Source organism: Mercenaria mercenaria, chromosome 17 (genome assembly GCF_021730395.1).
Source record: "Mercenaria mercenaria strain notata chromosome 17, MADL_Memer_1, whole genome shotgun sequence".
NCBI classification, from domain to species: domain Eukaryota; kingdom Metazoa; phylum Mollusca; class Bivalvia; order Venerida; family Veneridae; genus Mercenaria; species Mercenaria mercenaria.
This window is the reverse complement of record NC_069377.1, coordinates 8,079,073-8,103,312: the sequence shown is the minus strand read 5'-3', so window position 1 is coordinate 8,103,312 and position 24,240 is coordinate 8,079,073. Positions and strand designations below refer to the sequence as shown.

At 35.1% G+C, this 24,240-nt stretch overlaps 1 protein-coding gene across 1 annotated transcript; it reads left to right on the top strand.

Moving 5' to 3' along the window:
* The first annotated feature begins 3,625 nt into the window (after positions 1 to 3,625).
* LOC123536471 (glucose-6-phosphate exchanger SLC37A4-like) lies at positions 3,626 to 24,240 on the top strand. Its single transcript, XM_053528935.1, has 11 exons — positions 3,626 to 3,805; positions 7,356 to 7,502; positions 8,553 to 8,690; positions 9,549 to 9,646; positions 10,450 to 10,585; positions 12,155 to 12,259; positions 13,195 to 13,350; positions 15,118 to 15,203; positions 18,765 to 18,878; positions 20,612 to 20,750; positions 22,848 to 24,240. Exons 2-11 carry the CDS (start codon positions 7,367 to 7,369, stop codon positions 23,018 to 23,020), a joined length of 1,281 nt encoding a protein of 426 aa, XP_053384910.1. The 5' UTR covers positions 3,626 to 3,805; positions 7,356 to 7,366; the 3' UTR covers positions 23,021 to 24,240.

Sequence of the window (24,240 nt, the reverse complement as noted above, 5' to 3'; positions counted from 1 at the left end):
TGGCCCTGGAAAATATTTTTTTCAACTTTTTAACAAAAAGATGCAAAACTGCACTTTTTATGCGTTAAACATAGCCAGTGATGTTAGAAATCAACTTACTGATGCTCTAAAGGCATAATCCCCTTATTTGTAATCATTTTTTGACAAAAAAATAATTTCCGAAAAGTCCCCCTTAATAAAAAAAAATTCCAAAAAAAAAAAAAATTCCGACCTACCTACCCTAATTTTTTTGAGCATGTTACCGGAAACAAAGATTTTTTTTTTTAGGCCTTAACTAGAAAAATGTTACGTTTCGCGCGAGAAAACTTGAAATGGTACATACATTTATCAAAAAAAGTGTCAAAATGCGGAATGACGCAGATGTCATGCATTTAAGAAATAATTTAGAGCAAAACAGTGCTTTATCACTATTTATACACGATGGGCGGTTATACGTCGGGCGTAATAATTTCACGAGGGCGCAGTGTATAAATACTGATAAAGCACTGTTTTGCTATAAATTATTTGGATTCTAATATGTTCTTTATTGTAAAATTTATATCAAATATGACGGAACTGTTTCTTCGCGCAAGCATGGCGCCAATAGTAGGTATTTGTTAAAACACGCCAGGACCGAAAACGGTAATACGTCTTGCGGCAGAATTCAGTTCGAGCGAAAATTATTGCGAATTATTCAGCAGAGCGAATAACTAATTCAGTATGTGTTAAATTAATCAAAATATTTGTGCAATGTGACATTTCGTTTAAAATATATTTTATGAAATTTGAAAGCGCTATTCAGTCTTGATGCGTACAAGGCGCTAAATATTACGTTGACGTGACGTCAACATAACATCGTTGTGATGATAAAAGCATTGTTAGCCTTATTAGAATATTAAAATAAACATTGACGAAGATTTCAAAAACGATAACAACAAAAAACTAGTATATCCCTAATGTGTGAGTACTGCCTATGAAATCTTCGCATTGTAGAGGACATAAAATAAACAGATATGATAATAACAGCTTTGCACCCTGGGTTCCAGTCTGTCGATTTTTCATGTGCTTCTCTTCGGCAAATTGTTGATACTATAAACTAAACAACGAGTATATATGAAATAGCAAGTATGTTATGAAAAAGCAAAACATATCAACGTGAATCCCAGGCTAGGTCCGAATATGAGATTTGTTCAAATGTGTAACAGTTGAGATTATGCAAGACAAAGGAGTATAAATATAATATATTTTTATAGCTCTTTGGGTAAGAGTTTAAATGCAGTTTCCCAAACAGACACATTCTTAGGTTCCTTTGGCGATACACAACATGCCTGTGCGAGTCTTGGCAGTTACACAATAAAATATATCATAGAATGACACAGTGTTATAGTGACCCAAATATTTTGAAACATAACTATGTATTTACTGTTACTGTTGATTCAAAGTTGTTGTGTCCTGGAGTGTATTGTATAGAGCAATTCACAGACTGACTCTGACTTTTCAACATATTAAGTCCGGCATAATTCATTTTAGCTCACCTGTCACGAAGTGACAACGTGAGCTATTGTGACCGCTTGATGTCCGTCGTCCGTCAACAATTTCTAAAAAAATCTTCTTCTTGAAAACCACTGGGCAGAATTACACCAAACTTCACAGGAATGATCCTTGGGTGGCCCCCTTTCAAAATTATTCAAAGAATTGAATTCCATGCAGAACTCTGGTTGCCATGGCAACCGAAAGGAAAAAAATTAAAAATCTTCTTGTCCAAAATCACAGGGCCTAGGGCTTTGATATCTGGTGTGTAGCATCATCTAGTGGTCCTCTACCAAAATTGTTCAAATTATCCCCCTAGGGTCAAATATGGCCCCACCCAGGGGGGTCACATGGTTTATATAGACTTATATAGGGAAAACTTTGAAAATCTTCTTGTACAAAACCACATGGCCTAGGGCTTTGATATTTGGTATGTAGCATCATCTAGTGGTCCTCTACCAAGATTGTTCAAATGATCCCCCTAGGGTCAAATATGGCCCCGCCCCGGGAGTCACATGGTTTATATAGACTTATATTGGGAAAACTTTGAAAGTCTTCTTGTACAAAACCAAGTGGCCTAGGGCTTTGATATTTGGTATGTAGCATCATCTAGTGGTCCTCTACCAAGATTGTTCAAATTATCCCTCTAGGGTCAAATATGGCCCCGCCCCGGGGGTCCCAAGTTTTACATATACTTTTATAGGAAAACAAGGTTAAAAATCTTCTTGTCTGAAACCACAACACTTGGACCTTTGATATTTGGTTTGTAGCATTTTCTTATGGTCCTCAACCAAAATTGTTCAAATTGTACCCCTTGGGTGAAAAGAGGCCCTGCCCTGGGGTTCCCAAGTTTTATATAAACTTGTATAGGAAAAAGCTTTAAAAATCTTTTTGTCTGAAACCATACGGCATAGGCTTTTGATATTTGGTATGATGCATTGTCTTGTAGTCCTCTACCAAAATTGTTCAAATTATGTCCCTGGGGTTAAAAGAGGCCCCGCCCTGGGGTCACTTAGTTAATATGTGAGTTATATAGGAAAAATACTTAAAAATCATCTGATCCTATTTCCAGGACTGTTTAATTATAATTACCTGATGACCCTAAGTAATATGATGTCACTTGACTGTGACCTTGACCTACTGACCTACTTTCTTGTTTTTTAAGATACAGCATTGAAATTTTGATGACATAAACAGTTTTGCACACAAATCGTAAAACTGAATTTCATTGACCATGAATGTGACCTACTGACTTTCTTAATATTGTATCATCAGTTTGACATTTGAAACTTGTAGCTCATATTACTCAGGTGAGCGATCCACGGTCATCATGACCCTCTTGTGTTATTTATCGTTATATCGAAGTAATTCAAGGAAAACTCTGCGAAATAGATATTAAACATTCTAAAGTCTTAGATAAAATTATTAATGAATACTAGTACGGGCCAAGTATCGTGTCAGAGCTATCGAGCTGTTGAAGCACACACTTTCCAGGGTAAAGTTACCTAGGACTCTATAAGAAAAATTAGGTTCCCAAGGAATTAAAGAAACTTTTAAAGGAAAGAATTTTGTGAATAAACAAAGTGATATAAGCAGTAAATATTTTTATTTGGGTAAAATTTACATGTACTTGTGACTTAGTGAAAAGTTATTTCAATGAAATTCAAAGTTTGATAATGAAATTGTATGATATAATTTTCTTTTCAGTTTCTTCCACATTATCATAGTATATTTAAAGGGAATTAATAACACATTTCCCCTCAAATTTTATTCATAGTATTCATTCTCAAAAATTCATAAAGAAACAGTTAAGAATGTAACCAAAGACATAGAGAGTAACCAAAGTCTTAAGATATATCAGGAAGGTCTAATACGGGATATATAGAGTTTAACCAAAGTAACCAACATTTTCAAGGTGTGTCCCAAAAACACAATCCGCTCTTTCCTTCACAAGCATCTCTACTTTGTTCGTAGCTATGCTCAAAATCATCCAGTTACGCCCCTAACTGCAGGTATTAAAACTGCAATACAAATGTCCCGTGCAAATTGCGGTACTTTTAACTGCAGCATAAATGAAAGCCAGTAACGTCCCTTTATTTCAATTACACCATTTACTGTCAACCACGAATCATTTTAATATTATAATAATATTTAGTGCAAACTTTGTCTATCAAGCTGAAACCAACCAATTGCAATTATATAGACTTATCTGTTAAACTGTGAGAACTTGTTGTTAGGGCCTATTTAAGTTCCATATGTCTTCAATTTGTCAGTATCTTTTAGCAGGTTGAGAAAGGTGAGTAGTCGTCGGATATTTAGTAGACTGTGGCTAGGGGTCCGCCAACCGGTCCTTTAGACAGTCCGTACAGGGCTGTCTAGAGGTCCGGTTATCAGTATGAATACTGAGAATGGTATTTACTAAGAGGAAACTACAAAGAGGAAACAATATTTTATCTTTAAACAGTGTTCCCACTCAGATTTTTTTTCAGGGGTAAACTTACCCCCTGGGTACAAAAACTGGGGGTAAAACACAAATTTTGGGGGTACGAAATTTGCCGTGAAGCCAAACGCCGAAAGCTTCAACTGCGACATTCTTGCAGATGAGATTGTTTCCGGGGACCCGGATGTAGATCGGTAACCGTTTAATAAGTGTACATTCATTTACCAATGCGTTAAAAGATACAACCCGTCTACATTTTTCTACAACCGAGAGCTGTAAGCCAATCGATTCGCAGATGACGCACTGCGGCAGTATTTCCAAGGTTTATTTTTGTTCACATAGCGTGGGATTCCAGCTTAGCGGATTTTTCCCCGGCAGTTTCGTACGCGCGCGATCTCGCACCGGGTAAAAAATACTTGTGTGAATTTTATTTTTATAACGTGATTTACGTAGTATTTTACGTGAGTGGGAACTCTGTTTAAAAACAGGAGATGATTTCAAAAGTTTGCTCTTATTTATCTTCTCGTTTTAATTTTACATTTTAAGTGATAAGAAATAAAAGTATTTATAATTCTTTAATCAGGAAAAATACGATCGCAAATTTGATAAATGATAAATAGCAGTTTGTATGCCGTTAGCCTTACTTCTTTGGCTTATCGGGATGACTTCTTTTATGATCTGCTATTTTATAGTTGCCATCCCTCTTAGCCTTACCAAAGAACTATAAAATACACAGAATGGCAACTGGAGATAATCTCGCGACAGCTCGTGTTAGTGTGTTATCTTATTTCAAAGTGTTTGCCGACTTGATCAGTTGTGATCAAATCAACAGACGCTTACTGAAGTATAAAACTGGCGGTATGGCCAGCGCATAATAAACCTGAATTGCAGGGTTCAAATTTAAGCTCGCATACTCGCGAAATGCAAGTGCAAATTTCAAACTGCGAGGTGATATTTCAGACACCAGCATTTTTTTGCTAGTGAAAATTTTTGGCTGATTAATGTGCATTTCCAACAGTCATCTCGATCTTACACTGTTCTTTCTTTAACAACTCGCGGTCATTGCGGCGCATTGTCATTTGCAGAACGAATTTCGGAGCACTCTTTCATCTTTCGTCGTAAACGGAAGTTTATACTCGATACATGTCCCGTGCGCATGTCTTTTCAACTGCTGACAAGTACCTGCGCTAATTTTGATGATGTTTACTGCATCCGGTGGGTTTTTTGGTAATCTATAATAAGTTACTATTTACATAGCGCAGATACGATTGGCTTGACTCGTCACGTGGATGTTTGTGTTAATGTTGTAATAAAGTGACAAGTCGCGGAAAATTCAAGTTGTTTTTTCATTTAGCAAGTTAAAAAAATACCACTTGCGAAAAAATGCAAGTAGAAAATCTGGCTAAATTCGAACCCTGAATTGAGTTCGTTTTTCGAACTACAGCTGTTGATTTCTCAGAGTTCCAATCATAAATTCATTCCTTCCCCTTGCAGAAGATACTAATAACATTAAAAAAGCACCATTATCATAATAAACAAATGACCCTATAGAAAGTAATCCTTATTTCAAAGCGTTTGCCGACTTGATCAGTCATGATCAAATCAACAGATGCTTATTACAACGAGATCTCATTCAGTTAGTTTAGTTTATACTAATTTGTTTAAGCTCAATTGTGATGAAAGCTTTAGGCTTATTGTAACCACTCTCGAGTCCACTTCCTGGAAAAACCAGTACTGGCGTTATATGAGAAGTCATGGTCGTGACCCCAGTGGGGCTCGAACCCACACCCCTGGATTGAGCGGCAGACACCTTATCCACTACACCACTGCTCCCCTTCAGTTGCCATGTGATGTTGGGGGATTTGCTCTATATGCCTTTCAAGTTGGCGATCCATTTATTTTTATAGTTGTTTGGCCTTACCAATATCCAAAGAGCTATAAAAATAAATAGATCGGCAACTTGAGAGGCATAAAGAGCAAATTTCACCAACATCACATTTGGACTGAATGACATCTCATTTTACCTATGTATGAAACAGACAGCAGTAGGGTAAAAATTTGTGTAGTGAAAAATTTTCTATCAGATCGTTTGATTATAATGATAATGGTGTCTTTTTAATGTTATTATATTTTCAACATGGGAAAGGAATGAATTTATGATTGGAAGACTGAGAAATGAACAGTTGTCATTTGAAAATTGGACCTGATTCGGGCTATTACTTGCCGGCTGTATTGCCAGCGTTATCCTTTAATATTAGCTGTATCTGCATTTTACTGTTAGGAAAATGATGACATTAAAAAATCCAAAAAAGTCATAAAATACTGGTCAGACTTGCTTGCTCCAATAAATTAAACATTAATATTCATGTAGAAACTTCAGCTGGGTTGAAGATACCACATAAGTTTAAATATTAAGTGAATTAAATCTTTGAAAACATGATGTGAACAGGTGCAAGGAGATTTCTACCCAGACACCGGTTTCAGTACACTGCAGATGACACTAAATTGCTGAAACAAAATACAGAATATACATTAAAAAATGTTAGTGAAGCAACTTTATGCTTTAATGTCAACAAAAATTCATTATCAGAGATGTATTTATTACAAAATATATTGTACATGTACCAGAAAATGTTCCCAATGGAATCTGAGTGAGAGCTAATTATATATAGAATATTTACAAAAAAAAACTTAATTTAAACAGCACATTTATGACAGCTAATCGTAACTTTTACCTTACCAGCAATTACCTTAAATACACTGGTAAAACAGTACATAATAGCACATGTATATTGATTACCAGACCTCTAGACTCTAGGGTTAAAAACAGATGAACCAGCTGTCCACAAAAAACAGATAAAACAGATGTTATTAATAATAACCCAGTTAGAAAAGCACTACTTTCAATACTACACATAAATTTGTACAGTGAGTGCTGTAAAGGGAGGTAATCAAAAACAAAATGTATTCAAATTTTTTTTTATCAGTACCGCATTCATACCTTTGACAAAACTTACCTGGTAGTGTTAGAGAAAACAGTGATTGAAAATAGAATTTTACAAAATATAGATGTATAAATCCCGCATGATAACTCAAACAATAACATATTTGATAATTATGACTTTTCTTCATTAAAATGTTTCAAATGTTGCAGGGTAATATTATACAGTTATTGACTCGTGAACTTATTATTATACAGAACTTATTTATGTATAACATTACAGTATGCTCTTAACTTCTATCATTGAGAACTTTTTTGAGTTCAGCGATGCATGAGAACCATAACAATCAAACTATAATATAAACATGCTGTCATTTTAATTATCATGCGTGAGTAGTACATGTATATATTTTGTTCATAACAAAAAATGTTGTAGCCATATTCTATCTTTATTATGTTTTGCAGGTTTTACAGTTATGGAGGGAATACAACAGAAGGTTGTTTTTCTAAGTCTGTACATGAGCTATTTGTTAAGTGTGTACACAAGGCGTTCTGTGACATTTGCACTGCCTGAAATTGCAACTTCAGAATCTCTAGACAAAAATCAATTAGGTAAATTGCATTTTTAACTTATTTGAAACAGGCTAAAAAAAACAGAAAAGCGAAATTTATATTTTTATGTAGATTTTGTTGTAGGGTATTATTATATAATGTAAAAGCAGAAATTTTCGCGAGGGTTTAATTTTCGCTATAATCGCTAGGCCCTGCATTTCGTGAAAATTAATCCTCGCATAAATATTCACCATTAGAATAATTCAAATTCAAGTATAGGATACCATTTTTACAATTTTGCGAATATTAAACCTATCAAAAATACTCAAAATTTTTAATTCGCGAAATTTTGACCCAGCGAAAATATGTGCTTTTACAGTATAACCTATCGCAGAGTAACGCATTTTAGATTGGCTAATATATTAAGGGTGTAACGATATATCGAAATTCACTGTATTGCGATACATTAATCTGGCGATACGCATATCGTATCATAGGCCTGTTTTACTATACAGAAACAATACAGTGAAAAGTAAAAACGTTGAATGAAAACTTTCATACAATCAGTGTTAAAGATAATAACTAAACAAATGTATCATTTATAACTGTTTCTTTAACTTTAAAGCAAAATTTTAAAAGTTTCAGATAGTTATTTTCATGGGATTTTAGTAGACTCGCATTTCACTGAGAAAATTTCAAAAATTGGTTTTTATGGGTTCTTTATAAGCACAGTTAAACTGGGACCCACCCGCTTAGCTTAGTAGGTAGAGCGTCGGTCTACGGATCGTGGGGTCATGAGTTTGATACTCGGGCTGGGCGTATGTTCTCCATGACTATTTGATAAACGACATTGTGTCTGAAATCATTAGTCCTCCACCTCTGATTCATGTGGGGAAGTTGACAGTTACTTGCGGAGAACAGGTTTGTACTGGTACAGAATCCAGGAACACTGGTTAGGTTAACTGCCCGCCGTTACATGACTGAAATACTGTTGAAAAATGGTGTTAAACCCAAAACAAAAAAAAACAACTAAACTGGGACAGCTTCATATATTGATTTTCATGGGTTGTTAGTTTATACAATGTATACAAAATCATTCTTCTCTTCTAGGTATGATACTCAGTGGTCAAACACTGGCCTATGCTATGAGTAAGTTTGCTTGTGGAATAATGATGGACTTTGTCAGTCCACGTCTAGCCATGTCTGCCGGTCTCATTGCTTCAGGAATCGCATGTATAATGTTTGCAAGTAAGATGACAGATTTTTTTATACTTCAGTTTTCTTTTAAACATAGTATAAATTATATTATTAATATTACCGTTTTACTGTAAAATTTCATAACTTTTTTCCATTGCTCCGTGGGTGTTAATACCAACTGATATTTTGTTGAGCCAGCTTGCAGAAGTGAAGACATAGTTGTCCAAATGGCTGTTTGGTGTATGCGTCAGTGCATACATCTGTGCGTGAGTCCATCCGGATTTGTTTGTCCGGACAATAACTTTGAAAAGCAAGGATCAGTCTTGTTTATATTTGGCATGAATGTTACCCTAAGTGAGACAGAGTGTCATGCGCAAACCACAGGTTCCTGTCTCAAAGGTCAAGGTCACAGTTGGAGGTTAAAGGTCATGTCAGATCTTGTCCAGCCCATAACTTTGACATGCATTGAGAAATCTTGTTTATATTTGGCATGAATGTTTAACTCAATGAGACAGACTCTATCTCAAAGATCAAGGTCACAGTTAGGGGTCAAAGGGCAGGCTCGACATGTTGCCCATGGGCTTCTAGTTTAGCATTTAAGGATATGAAAATCATCTACAGATTCAAGTGTGAGGGCTGGTTTTGGTCAGCTAATGTTTTGAAGTGTTATTGCTAATGTATAAATGAAAATATTGCATTCCTTTTTCTTCACTGTGAATGTACATAATTTTTATTGTTAAGCTTTTGTCAGAAAGTTTTGTTTAGTACTTCAAAAGTCTTATTTTTGTCAATTATTCCTTTGAAGTTTGAACTTTACTTCTCTTCTGTTTGCAGAGGTTTTTTTAATGTGTTTTTTATGCATGAACCTTTAAGAAATTCCTAATAATAAATGGAACATTTGCATTACAGGTTCACATGGATCATTGTTTTTATTTACAATATTTTGGATCATGAATGGTTTATGCCAAGGTCCAGGATGGCCTGCAGCTGCTGTTATAATGCGCAAGGTGTGTTACTGGAATTCCAACAAAAAGTCTCACGTATACCTCCACTATTCTGTATTCATTGATGTTTGATGTCAAAAACTTATTTTTTTACCCAGTATTTTCAAATCTTGTACCGATTGTAATGAAAAAATTCTGCTTATAATAATTACTTTGAACTAGCAGAAAATCCAGAAAAATAATGTAGAATAGAAGAACTGGCACATTTAAACAACCAGTATGCACTTATTGAATGACTTGCCAGTCAGCTGTCAAAACTGTTGTTCAAGGTCCAAAGGACTTAGGGCAGACAGTATTGAGTAATGACTTGTATGTCAATAAGTGTTTGTAACATCAGAAAAAAAAACATAATTATTTTAATCACCCAGCAAAATTTAGTGTTAAGCTATAGACCAGTAAATGGCACAAACTGTGAACATGTTGTGAAGTATAAATCTCCTTTGTTTAGACAGTTGCTTGAAATTTTTAACAGTATATTATATATGAGCAGTGCCATGAGAAAACCAACATAGTGCATTTATGACCAGTATGGATCCAGACCAGCCTGCGTATCCACGCAGTATGGTCAGGATCCATGCTGTTCGCTTTCAAAGCCTACTGGAATTAAAGAAACTGTTAGCGAATTCATGGATCCTGACCAGACTGCGCGGATGCGCAGGCTGGTCTGGATACATGCTGGTCACAAATGCACTATGTTGGTTTTCTCATGGCGCGGCTCATATACACTTTGGAACCTTGAGTTAATGATCATACAAAATTATGCATAAAAAGTTAAGAATTGTTGATTCAGTCTTGCAATGTTACAGTGGTTTCGAGATGAACAGTATGGGACGGCATGGAGTGTATTGTCCACATCGATGAATGTCGCTGGAACATGTGGACCCCTGATTGCAGCATTTATTATCACTTATTCTCACTGGAGATACAGTTTACTACTTCCAGGTAAAGGGTCAACTTTTATTTAGTTCTGTCATACAAATAATTACTGAACCTTAAAGTTCCATAACTTTTTCAATTTCATGTAAAAAAAAGTTGAAGTAGCTGTTCAAATAGTTGTTATACATATTAATATGGTTAGAAAAGCACCACTTTCAATATTACAAACAAAACTATAAAATTAGAGTCATAAAGGGAGGTAATGGTAAACAATGCATTTTATGGTATTTTCTATTACGTTAATTAACATTCAAACCTTTGACAAATATTTGGAGGAAAAAAATAGTGAAAATAGGATTCAACAAGAAATTGACATACAGTCGACATTGTATTAAGAGACCACCCAAGAGACTGCTAAGAAGTGGTCTCTTAATGGAATGGTCTCTTAATAAATTTCAGTCAGATGAAAAGGAAAGTTATTTTTAACTGGTAATGTAACTGTATTTATTATGAACATACATGTATGGTTTCAAAATCTCTTTTAACATCGTGAACATTTTCCAAGTCCACAAACCGTGAATTTTATCGCTAGATTGTTTGTCAGTTCGACTGATACAAAGGTTAATTGCATTCAGTCACGTGCAAAAAGTACCCGCTAATTACACAGATGAAGAAATGCCCGGTAGAATTTTGGTACCCGGTCGCTTAATAGATACTTTTGTCGAATATTTTACCTGTCAGGACTACATTAATGTGGTCGCTAGTCGTTTAATAAAAAAGTCGTTTAATGGAATGAATTTATATACTGAAAACGTTCGGGAGGGATTTTGACTGGTCGTTTAATACAAAAATCGCTTAATAGAGGTGGTCGCAGGTACGATGTCGACTGTATATTTGATTATGTGACAAAAAAAAGTGACAGTCACTGTATAAGGGAAGGCATCATGAATCTTTAGCAATGTTAATAACATATTACTATATAATTATTATGTAACCAGTTCTAGACACTTACGTTAGTTTAATGAAAATGTCTGCTCTTTTATACTGAAATCAAAATGTATTCTGCAAATTTATTCATTGTAATGTTTTGAGCATATGTATTAATAGAAACCTAAAAAAACATTAAAATTCACTAGATTTCTATTACATGTATTATGAAATCCCTCTGTACATGAATAGGTACACAAGTGATCTTTCATCTTGGAGGTCTCCCTCCACCTTCAAAGCTGGAAAGTGGCTATATGACCTATAAATGTGTCGGTGCGATGTTAAACCCAACCAAATAAATAATTCTTATGCGCAAGTTAAAATGCACAATATCATTGTAAATATTTCAATTATGTAACAACAGGCAAGAAAAATTATCTCTAATATCTACCATTGTGTGGGAAGTATTTAATACTGAGTTTTTCATTCCACACTTTCTCTCGGGTAGGGAAAACCCTGTCTTTGTTAGAAAGGAGGAAGTTTTTGTCAAAGTGCCAAAATTCCAGGGTCCTTTTGATCTTCCTGCATCATTTAAGCTATGACATATAATTGTGTTTATGTGACTTGACCATACACAAAAAGAAAAAACAAAACAAAAACAAAACTCGCATACAGGCGTACGGAAGTTGATCCATTTTTCTGTTGTAGGTGTATTGGCCATGATGTTTGGTTTCATCCAGTTTTTCACAGTTCGGGACAAACCTGGCAATTACACAGCAGAAGAATCTAAGAAAAAGAAAAACGGAAATGAAAGTATGTATGTATGTAGAATAAGAAATAACTAGTTATTGTAAGATAATTTAGAATCAATTTGTATTTTGCAGTTACCAAAATGCCAGGGTAATTTAAAGGCACTGACATATAGTACCCAATGTAGGACCCCACGTTGTTTGAGTCACATAATGGGTCTAAGTGACAGCCAGTTCATTTATACAGGGATGAATGAATTTGAACATAACTTTTATTTTCATGTTTTAATAAGCATGTAATAATGAAAATGAATAATGACTTCTTGTGGTTTATCATCTGATTTATCATTTAGATGCTTGGACCTCTTTGCCTAATGCCCATGTGGTTTTAATTCCTTAGGCTACATGTCTGAACTGAGAACCATTGCAAATCAGACATTAAACAATGCAGAAGCATTTCTTTCTTAATAAAATAATGAAAAATCATACTCTCATATTATCAACTTACATTGATCTAAAACACAGATTATGGATATAATTTCTGAAACCATCCAACTTGCAAAAGGCAGGTGCCGGCCCGTAATGAAATAACACCCTGTGGGGAACTTTGGATTTTCCTCCACCATGAGAAGGTGGAAAGTTTCCATATGACCTAGAATTATGTCAGTGTGATTTTAACCTTTAGTCTGCTAATTTTCTAAAATGGACTGGTCCATCATTCAAATTGGTCAATACCATTTATCATTCGAAGGGGTGTTCACTGAAAATTTACTGACTGAATAGTGAACAGTGCAGACTATGATCAAACTGCACGGACATACAGGCTGATCTTGGTCTGCAATGGCAGAATCACTTGCTGCCAGCAGGCTAAGGATTAAACTCAACAACTCATGAATAGATCCCTCATTACTGATACAGGTATCTGTTTCACATGCAATTGTGTTTTTTTAAATACAATATATATTTCATACATCAAGTCAATATGTTTTGGTATTTCAGGTTCACAGAAAGTGATATCTAGGAAAGAGTTACTGAAGTTACCAGGCTATCTTGGTGTGTGTATTACCTATGGTATTGTGTCAGTAGTGCAGTTTGGTACCCTGCAGTGGGCACCAGTGTACCTTGTTAATGAACTAGGACATTCCATAATTACAGGTAAAGTACAACTTTACACAAGAATTGTATAAATAGAAGTGACAAAAAGAAAATAGCTTTTAGAGCAGACATGGAGAGTTACTAGTAAGGGAGCCTCTGTGGCCAAGTGGTTGCAGTCATTAACTTCAGATCACTTGCTTCTCACTGATGTGGGCTCAAACCTCACTGGGTGTTGAAGATTTGAAAAATAATTCCAGCGGGCTTATGAAAAGTTGATGATTCTTTGCAGGTGGGCACCTATGCCTTAAACCGTGCCTTTAGGGGCCCTGGGGTCTTCCTGTACCATTAAAAGCTGGAAAGGTTGCCATATGATTTTAAGCCCAACAAATTAGAAATAACTAAATAAAGGGCTAGTGGTAAGATATTAGTCTTTTGTACAAGGGGTTGCAAGTTTGTTCCCAGTTCCTCCAACTTAAATTGCTAGTAGTCTTTCAAATGGGATTTTAAATCTCTGTCCTGGGTCTTGCTTGTTAAATAACAAGGCAAAACTTTTATTACATGTGGGACTTCTTTGCCTTGCACTAACCTCCAAAATCTAAAATGACTATTAAAGGTCCTTTTATGGATGAATTGCTAATATGAGTTATTAGTGATGACTTAAAATAAACTTTATACACACACAGGGAACAGTTCCATCTTGTTGATATAATTCCAAGGAACAGTTCCATCTTGTTGATATAATTCCAAGGAACAGTTCCATCTTGTTGATATAATTCCAAGGAACAGTTCCATCTTGTTGATATTATTTCAGGCAGCAGATTGTTCTTGTTGATATTATTTCAGGAAATAGTTCCATCTTGTTGAAATGATTAATGCAACATTTTGTTTTTGCTGTTATAATTTTTGGGAAGAGTTCCATCTTGTTGAAATATTTTATGCAACAGTTTGTTCTTGTTGATATTATTTCAGGAAACAATCCAGTCTTGTTGAAATTATGTCAGGGAATAGTTTCATTTCGTTGAAATAATTCATGCAACAGTTTGTTTTTATTGATATTATTTCAAGGAACAGTTCCATCTTGTTGAAATAATTTATGCCACAGTTTGTTTTTGTTGATATTATTTCAGGGAACAGTTTCATTGTGTTGATATTATTTCATTGAACAGGTCCATATTGTTGATATTATTTCAGGGAACAGGTCTATCTTGTTGATACTATTTCAGGGAACAGTTCCATCTTGTTGATATAATTCCAAGGAACAGTTCCATCTTGTTGATATAATTCCAAGGAACAGTTCCATCTTGTTGATATTATTTCAGGCAGCAGATTGTTCTTGTTGATATTATTTCAGGAAATAGTTCCGTCTTGTTGAAATGATTAATGCAACATTTTGTTTTTGTTGTTATAATTTTTGGGAAGTGTTCCATCTTGTTGAAATATTTTATGCAACAGTTTGTTCTTGTTGATATTATTTCAGGAAACAATCCAGTCTTGTTGAAATTATGTCAGGGAATAATTTCATTTCGTTAAAATAATTCATGCAACAGTTTGTTTTTATAGATATTATTTCAAGGAACAGTTCCATCTTGTTGAAATAATTTATGCCACAGTTTGTTTTTGTTGATATTATTTCAGGGAACAGTTCCATTGTGTTGATATTATTTCATTGAACAGGTCCATATTGTTGATATTATTTCAGGGAACAGGTCCATATTGTTGATACTATTTCAGGGAACAGGTCCATCTTGTTGATATTATTTCAGGGAACAGTTCCATCTTGCTGATATAATTTCAGGGAACAGTTCCATTTTGTTGATATAATTTCAGGGAACAGTTTCACCAGTAGTCTTGAGATAGGTGGAATATGTGGATCACTGATTGCTGGATACTACTCTGATCATCTTCTATCTCAGGTTTGGTACATTGAGATATATAGTTTTCTTGAAGGACATTTTTACAGTGTTTCAGGTAGCCTAGTGTTCCAGCTGATACATCCCATCAGTTAACTTAGCATTCCAGCTGTTACATCCATTCATTTAGCCTAGTATTCCTTCAGTTAGTGTAGTGTTCTATCTGTTAATCCCTTCAATTAGCCTAGCTTTTCAGCTGTTACATCCCTTCTGTTAGCCTAGCTTTTCAACTGTTACATCCTTTCTGTTAGCCTAGCTTTTCAACTGTTACATCCCTTCAATTAGCCTAGCTTTTCAACTGTTACATCCCTTCTGTTAGCCTAGCATTCCTTCAGTTAGACCAGTATTCAAACTGTTACATCATGTCAGGTACCCATGTGTTCCAACAGTTACATCTCATCAGTTAGCCTATTTTCCCTCAGTCAGTCTAGCATTCCAGCCGTTATATCCCTTCAGTTAGTGTAGTGATTCAGTTGGTGCATCCCTTTAGTCTTCAAGTTAGTCTAGTTTCCAACTGTCACACCCCTTCAGGTACCTATGTGTTCCAATATTAACATCTCTTCAGTTAGCCTAGCATCTCTTCAGTATGCCTAGCATTCCAACTGTAACATCCCATCAGTTATCCTAGTATTTTAATTGTTACATCCCTAAGTTACACTAGAGTTTCAACTGTTACATCCTTCAGATAGCCTAGCATTCCAACTGTAACATCCCATCAGTTATCCTAGTATTTTAATTGTTACATCCCTTCAGTTACACTAGAGTTTCAACTGTTACATCCTTCAGTTAGCCTAGCATTCCAACTGTAACATCCCATCAGTTATCCTAGTATTTTAATTGTTACATCCCTTCAGTTACACTAGAGTTTCAACTGTTACATCTTTCAGATAGCCTAGCATTCCAACTGTAACATCCCATCAGTTATCCTAGTATTTTAATTGTTACATCCCTTCAGTTACACTAGAGTTTCAACTGTTACATCTTTCAGATAGCCTAGCATTCCACTGTAACATCCATCAGTTATCCTAGTATTTTAATTGTTACATCCCTTCAGTTACATTAGAGTTTCAACTGTTACATCCTTCAGATAGCCTAGCATTCCAACTGTAACATCCCATCAGTTATCCTAGTATTTTAATTGTTACATCCCTTCAGTTACACTAGAGTTTCAACTGTTAATCTTTCAGATAGCCTAGCATTCCAACTGTAACATCCCATCAGTTATCCTAGTATTTTAATTGTTACATCCCTTCAGTTACACTAGAGTTTCAACTGTTACATCTTTCAGATAGCCTAGCATTCCAACTGTAACATCCCATCAGTTATCCTAGTATTTTAATTGTTACATCCCTTCAGTTACACTAGAGTTTCAACTGTTACATCTCTTCAGTTAGCCTAGCATCTCTTCAGTATGCCTAGCATTCCAACTGTAACATCCCATCAGTTATCCTAGTATTTTAATTGTTACATCCCTTCAGTTACACTAGAGTTTCAACTGTTACATCTTTCAGATAGCCTAGCATTTCAACTGTAACATCCCATCAGTTATCCTAGTATTTTAATTGTTACATCCCTTCAGTTACATTAGAGTTTCAACTGTTACATCCTTCAGATAGCCTAGCATTCCAACTGTAACATCCCATCAGTTATCCTAGTATTTTAATTGTTACATCCCTTCAGTTACACTAGAGTTTCAACTGTTACATCTTTCAGATAGCCTAGCACTCCAACTGTAACATCCCATCAGTTATCCTAGTATTTTAATTGTTACATCCCTTCAGTTACACTAGAGTTTCAACTGTTACATCTTTCAGATAACTTAGCATTCCAACTGTAACATCCCATCAGTTATCCTAGTATTTTAATTGTTACATCCCTTCAGTTACACTAGAGTTTCAACTGTTACATCTTTCAGTTAACTTAGCATTCCAACTATAACATTGCATGAGTTATCCTAGTATTTTAATTGTTACATCCCTTCAGTTACACTAGAGTTTCAACTGTTACATCTTTCAGATAACTTAGCATTCCAACTGTAACATCGCATCAGTTATCCTAGTATTTTAATTGTTACATCCCTTCAGTTACACTAGAGTTTCAACTGTTACATCCTTCAGTTAGCCTATCATTCCAACTGTAACATCCCATCAGTTATCCTAGTATTTTAATTGTTACATCCCTTCAGTTACACTAGAGTTTCAACTGTTACATCTTTCAGATAACTTAGCATTCCAACTGTAACATCCCATCAGTTATCCTAGTATTTTAATTGTTACATCCCTTCAGTTACACTAGAGTTTCAACTGTTACATCCTTCAGTTAGCCTAGCATTCCAACTGTAACATCCCATCAGTTATCCTAGTATTTTAATTGTTACATCCCATCAGTTACACTAGAGTTTCAACTGTTACATCTTTCAGATAAATTAGCATTCCAACTGTAACATCCCATCAGTTATCCTAGTATTTTAATTGTTACATCCCTTCAGTTACACTAGGGTTTCAACTGTTACATCTTTCAGATTACTTAGCATTCCAACTGTAACATCCCATCAGTTATCCTAGTATTTTAATTGTTACATCCCTTCAGTTACACTAGAGTTTCAACTGTTACATCTTTCAATTAGCCTAGCATTCCAACTGTAACATCCCATCAGTTATCCTAGTATTTTAATTGTTACATCCCTTCAGTTACACTAGAGTTTCAACTGTTACATCTTTCAATTAGCCTAGCATTCCAACTGTAACATCCCATCAGTTATCCTAGTATTTTAATTGTTACATCCCTTCAGTTACACTAGGGTTTCAACTGTTACGTCTTTCAGATAACTTAGCATTCCAACTGTAACATCCCATCAGTTATCCTAGTAAATCAATTGTTACATCCCTTCAGTTACACTAGAGTTTCAACTGTTACATCTTTCAGATAGCCTAGCATTCCAACTGTAACATCCCATCAGTTATCCTAGTATTTTAATTGTTACATCCCTTCAGTTACACTAGGGTTTCAACTGTTACGTCTTTCAGATAACTTAGCATTCCAACTGTAACATCCCATCAGTTATCCTAGTATTTTAATTGTTACATCCCTTCAGTTACACTAGAGTTTCAACTGTTACATCTTTCAGATAGCCTAGCATTCCAACTGTAACATCCCATCAGTTATCCTAGTATTTTAATTGTTACATCCCTTCAGTTACACTAGAGTTTCAACTGTTACATCCTTCAATTAGCCTAGCATTCCACTTCAATATCAGCTTCATAGCATTATTATGGTTAATCTCCCATCATCTCCCATACAATTTGAATACAGGTGTATGATTAAATTACATTTCACTATCAGATGGTTAAAGTTCAGTTAAAACATTAAGTTCAATGCCATACAATTAAGTTTTAAAGTGCAATTGATATATGCACAGTGTATAAAGCTTTAAGATTTTCTGGTAGATTACCACAATACTGTGAACATGAACACCTTAAAGGCTTCTTAGAATCATTTATTTTTCATGTTAGTACTAGGATTACCATAGCTGTGATGTAAATATTTCTGTTTTTATTTGTGTAGATGAAGGATGAGCCATGTCAGAATGTACGTCAGTATGTTATAGCCTGGTTTGCTAGTGGTCTTGTGGGCTTTCTGTATATGCTTACATATTGTGTAACAAATTATTCATCACTGGTAAGTGTAGTTTTTATACACCTTACGTCTAACTCACTTTTTTACACTCCTCATTGCATTCTTGAAGAAAATATATTTGCCCTGAATTTACAAATATAAAAATGTCATGGAAATTTGTAAAATTCAAATTTCAGGTCTGTAGTACATTTTTTAAAAGCTGCATGCATGGTCAGTAGTTCTGGCCTTTCCTTGTAGGGATATCTGCAGAATCCCGAGGGAATGGTTGGTGCCCAAGCCCAGTAGGGCCTCAATAGCCTAGAGGTCGTGGGTCCGATCCCCTGCCGTGTCATACTAAAGATGTGAAAAATGATACCAGTAGCTCCCTTGCTTGGTGCTCAGAATTAGAGGGGAAACTGGCTTTTCTTCTCTCATACCCTTGTGGCGACGGATTCCATCGAGAATGAGGTGTCGAGAGTGATTAATATATGTTGTAGAACATGCTTCACAATCGGCCTTAAATAAATTAGTATATTTACTAAACAGTAGGGAAAGGGTACCAACATACCTCTAGGATTCTGCTGATGTTATAATATGAAAGAAGCATGCGTAAATGCTATTCTAGCATAAATCAAGTTTAATATAAATCATACAAAAAGCAGAAAAAATGAATATGTTAACCATCAGTGTCATTAAATGTTCATGAAATGCATGGGTATGTCAGAAGTGTTTGATCACATTGACGCCATTTCCTTTTAAATCATCCTTAATAAGTTGATAATACTTCTATGTTTAGCCATCGAATATGCGTATGTAGAAGATGGTGTAACCTTTACCATGCTAAATTTCTATAATGAACTTATCCATCTTTCAATTTGGACAATACCTTCGACACTGACTGAATGGCGAACAGTGTAGATATGATCAGACTGCACGCATGTGCAGGCTGATCATGATATACACTGGTCGCAAAGGCAAAATCAGTCATGTCCAGCATAATGTTAAACAGCACTTGAGTGCTAAAATCTGTTAACACATGCTAAGCTTACTTTCCTGTTAAATACCACCTGAAAATAACAAATGCAGCAGTTTTATGCTAGAATCTGTGATAAAATATTCCCATTGTTCAGCTGAACATAGTCACAAAAAAGTCTGTAGGTGCAAAATAATCATCTGTACAAATGAATGAAAATCTGTTCTGATTCATGTTTATTTTGTTTGGTTTAACAATATTTTACCGACAGTACTTCACTTAATATACACTAGGTGGTGAGTGAATTTAACCAGCATTCCTTGACTCCTAAATAAGTACCAGCATGTTCTATACAATAGACTGACATTTTTCCCCTTAGATTTATTATCACATAAAACAGATCCCAAAATCAGTGGAAAAAAAACACTGGTAAAGCAAAATTAAGGGGAGCGGTGTTCTAGTGGATAAGGTGTCGGCCGCTCAATCCAGGGGTCGTGGGTTCGAACCCACTGGGATCACATCATGACACCAGTGCTGGTTTTTCCAGGAAGTGGATTCGAGAGTGGTTACAATAAGCTTGAAGCTTTCATCACAATCGATCTAAAACAAATTAGTATAAACTAAATTAATCTTAGCCTGTATAAATCTAGTCTAAATTTCTATCTTAGAAGGTTAATGAATATGAGCTTTGATTGAAAGTATTGTCCTCTAACTACTGAATCAACCTAGGCCATTCTGACAGTTTAAACTAAAGATGTTGAAATTGAAAGAAAATAACAATCTGCAAAGATATGGTTAAAAATATTTTATCATTTTCTTGTAGATGTGGATAAATATGATAGGGTTTGGTCTAGGTATGACCATATATGGTCCTATATCTATTTATGGAGTTACAGCTATAGAATGTGCACCAAATGAGATGGCTGGTACATCTCATGCTTTTGCTGGTTTATTTGCCACAGGTAAATATACAAATCTTTTGAAATAATAAATGTGAATTGCTGGCTAGAAAATTACAAAGTTGTGTAAACATTTAGAAACTGCTTGATTATTTTCTTTAATTCATATGGTTGTTACATTACTATTACGAGGTGATTTTGCTAATAAGACATTGGCTATGTTCATGCAACATGTTTAAATTCTATTAGTTTATACTATATGCAATAATTGCTGTCCTAAAGTTGAATAGTAAATTTGTGTTTTCCCATTAACAGTTTAAATATCTTTTTTAAAATATGAAGGTTGTTTATTGACAAGCAAAATTTTAGTAGACACGATTTGACTGTTATAGTGAGGAAATAAAATGTACAACATCACTCATGCCCCTGGCACTTGCTGAAGTGGAATTCTGTGATAGTTAACAGAATATACTCCATGATTCAAAAGAATCAGACAATATAACGTTCAGTCCAGGTGTGGGGAGAATTTTTACACCAGTCACATGAAACTTGAAGAATGTTGTTGTGATAGTTAATAAAATATGTAAAGAGTAGAATAAGATACTCAAAAATACAGTTTTTAGCTCGACTATTCAAAGAATAGTCTAGCTATTCTACTCACCTTGGCGTCAGCGTCGGCGTCACACCTTGGTTAAGTTTTTGCATGCAAGTACATACAGCTATCATTTAAAGGCATATAGCTTTGAAACTTATTTATTCTTTTTCTAGGTCAATTACCAACCTCACTGGGTCAAGTTCCATAACTCTAACATGTATTTTGAGCAAATTATGTCCCCTTTTGGACTTAGAAAATTCTGGTTAAAGTTTTACATGCAAGTTACTATCTCCAAAACTAATGCAGATATTGAATTGAAACTTCACATGTGTCTTCGGGGTTATAAAACTAGTTGATAGCACCAAGTCCTATAACTCTGACCTTCATTTTGGCCAAATTATGCCCCCTTTTGGACTTAAAAAATTCTGGTTAAAGTTTTGCGTGCAAGTACATACAGCTATTACTAAAAGGCATATAGATTTGAAACTTACTTTATCTTTTCCTAGATCAATTACCTACCTCACAGGGTCAAGTCCCATAACTCTGACATGTATTTTGGCCAAATTATGCCCCCTTTTGGACTTAGAAAATTCTGGTTAAAGTTTTGCGTGCAAGTACATACAGCTATTACTACAAGGCATATAGATTTGAAACTTATTTTTTCTTTTTCTAGATCAATTACCAACCTCACTGGGTCAAGTCCCATAACTCTGACATGTATTTTGGCTAAATTATGCCCCCTTTTGGACTTAGAAAATTCTGGTTAAAGTTTTGCGTACAAGTACATACAGCTATTACTAAAAGGCATATAGCTTTGAAGCTTATTTTTTCTTTTTCTAGATCAATTACCTACTTCACTGGGTCAAGTCCCATAACTCTGACATGTATTTTGGGCAAATTATGCCCCCTTTTGGACTTAGAAAATCCTGGTTAAAGTTTTGCATGCAAGTACATACAGCTATTACCAAAATGCATATAGCTTTGAAACTTATTTATTCTTTTTCTAGGTCAATTACCAACCTCACTGGGTCAAGTGCCATAAATCTTAACATGTATTTTGAGCAAATTATGCCCCCTTTTGGACTTAGAAAATCCTGGTTAAAGTTTTACATGCAAGTTACTATCCCCAAAACTAATGCAGATATTGAATTGAAACTTAACATGTTTCTTCGGGGTTATAAAACTAGTTGATAGCATCAAGTCCCATAACTCTGATATGCATTTTGGTCAAATTATGTCCCCTTTCGAACTTAAAACTCTTTTGATATGTAACATTTTGGGTAATAATTTCCTGCTTCTGTGACAATATTTCGGATAGTCGAGCTTGGCTGTCTTACGGACAGCTCTTGTTTATGTTAGATGTCCGGTCGTTTTTCACACTTTGGACATACATACAATTGCACCACCTGATTGCAACACATCAACACAGCTTTTGAGAAATATTATGATTTTTATTAAAAAACAACAACACACATTTGAAATATGTGACTATTATCTATGTATAATTGAATATATATTCAGCTTGTATCTTTATAAAGATCCTACATTAGTTATTTTCTTTTCAGTTGGACAATCAATGGCAGGATTGCCTCTCAGTTACTTCGCAAAGTTCTGGGGTTGGAGAAAAATGTTTATTACAGAAATTCTTATGGTTGTGTTGATGGCAGGATATCTGTTTATGTACACAAAATCTTGTCATGTACAACGTGAAACCGCCACAAAACCAAAGAGTGACTGATAAAACTTTACACTGAACAAAACTGTTAACTCCTCACTTTTATTTTAGTTGTTGATTAATTTTAGTTTTATTTATGTTTATACTTAATTTGCATTTTTAACCTTAAGCCTGCTGGCGGCAAGTGATTCTGCCTTTGCAACTAGTGCAGACCAAGATTAGGCTGATCTTGGTCTGCTCTGTTCGCTATTCAGTTAGTAAATTTTCAGTGAACACCCCTTCGAATAATAAATGGTACTGCTCAAATTGAATGAAAACCAGTCCATTTTAGAAATTTAGCAGGGTAGGGGTTACTCTTATTATGCTGTTACTTAAGTTTTTATTGCAGTGCATGAAAATCGCTTTTAGTACAGTCCAACGTAGGCTAACATTCACCTTTCATAGACAAGTACTTGTCATTAACAGTCACCTTTAACTCCCCCAACTGATTTCCTTCTTTAGATTAAGGCATTTACGGCTACCTACTTTATGCAGTCAGTGGAGACTCTTATTTTCATTCCCAGATGCAGCTTCTGTCCCGATTTACCTGACACGTGACGCCTATTTTCTACTCAATTCTGTACTTGTGGTCTGGATTACAGAAACAATTGTACTTTTTTGAGTCGGCTAAAGGCTGAAAGCCTTTTGACGAGTCCTTGCTGTCCAACGATTCTCTAAATGGACCGAATAACATGTGAAGGGATGTAGTTCCATTAGATTTCTCAAATTTCAAACAGTTCACTGCATGAATGAAGTTAAGTTGTGTCAATTCCCTTTGCTATGACCAATATACGATGTAATCTGTCATATTTATGACTTGTAATTGTGCAATTCTCGAATGTAACTCATTAAGCATAAATGTGCATTTTAAGAATTGCGCAGGCTTACAAAGCTTGGGTAACATCCAGCGAAAGACAAAAAATAGTTCCACTGCAGGGCTCCAGATAAGATGCGTATTAGCGTAAATTACGTATAGAAATAATGCAAATACGCATGTCTAATAATTTCTAAGCGTATAAAAACGTATATAAAATTACAGAAACGCACACAATGCTTTTTTAAAAACAAAATCTGAATCGTCTGGATGCGTTAGGTAACATAGCCGATCAGCCTTAATTCTCCCACATTGAACGTAAACACGCATCGTATGATTTCTATAAACTTTGCGTGGGTTGAATTTTGCAGTCAGTAAACGGATAAATTATCGGAAGAAGAAGCTCTTACTGGTTTGTTTAGTTACTACT

Bases quoted from the DNA above. Each gene is read 5' to 3' on its own strand.
- LOC123536471 (XM_053528935.1), top strand. From the start codon at position 7,367: ATGGAGGGAATACAACAGAAGGTTGTTTTTCTAAGTCTGTACATGAGC. The intron at 10,586-12,154 runs GTAAAGGGTCAA...TTTCTGTTGTAG, and splicing joins ATACAGTTTACTACTTCCAG to GTGTATTGGCCATGATGTTT. The intron at 20,751-22,847 runs GTAAATATACAA...TTTTCTTTTCAG, and splicing joins TGCTGGTTTATTTGCCACAG to TTGGACAATCAATGGCAGGA.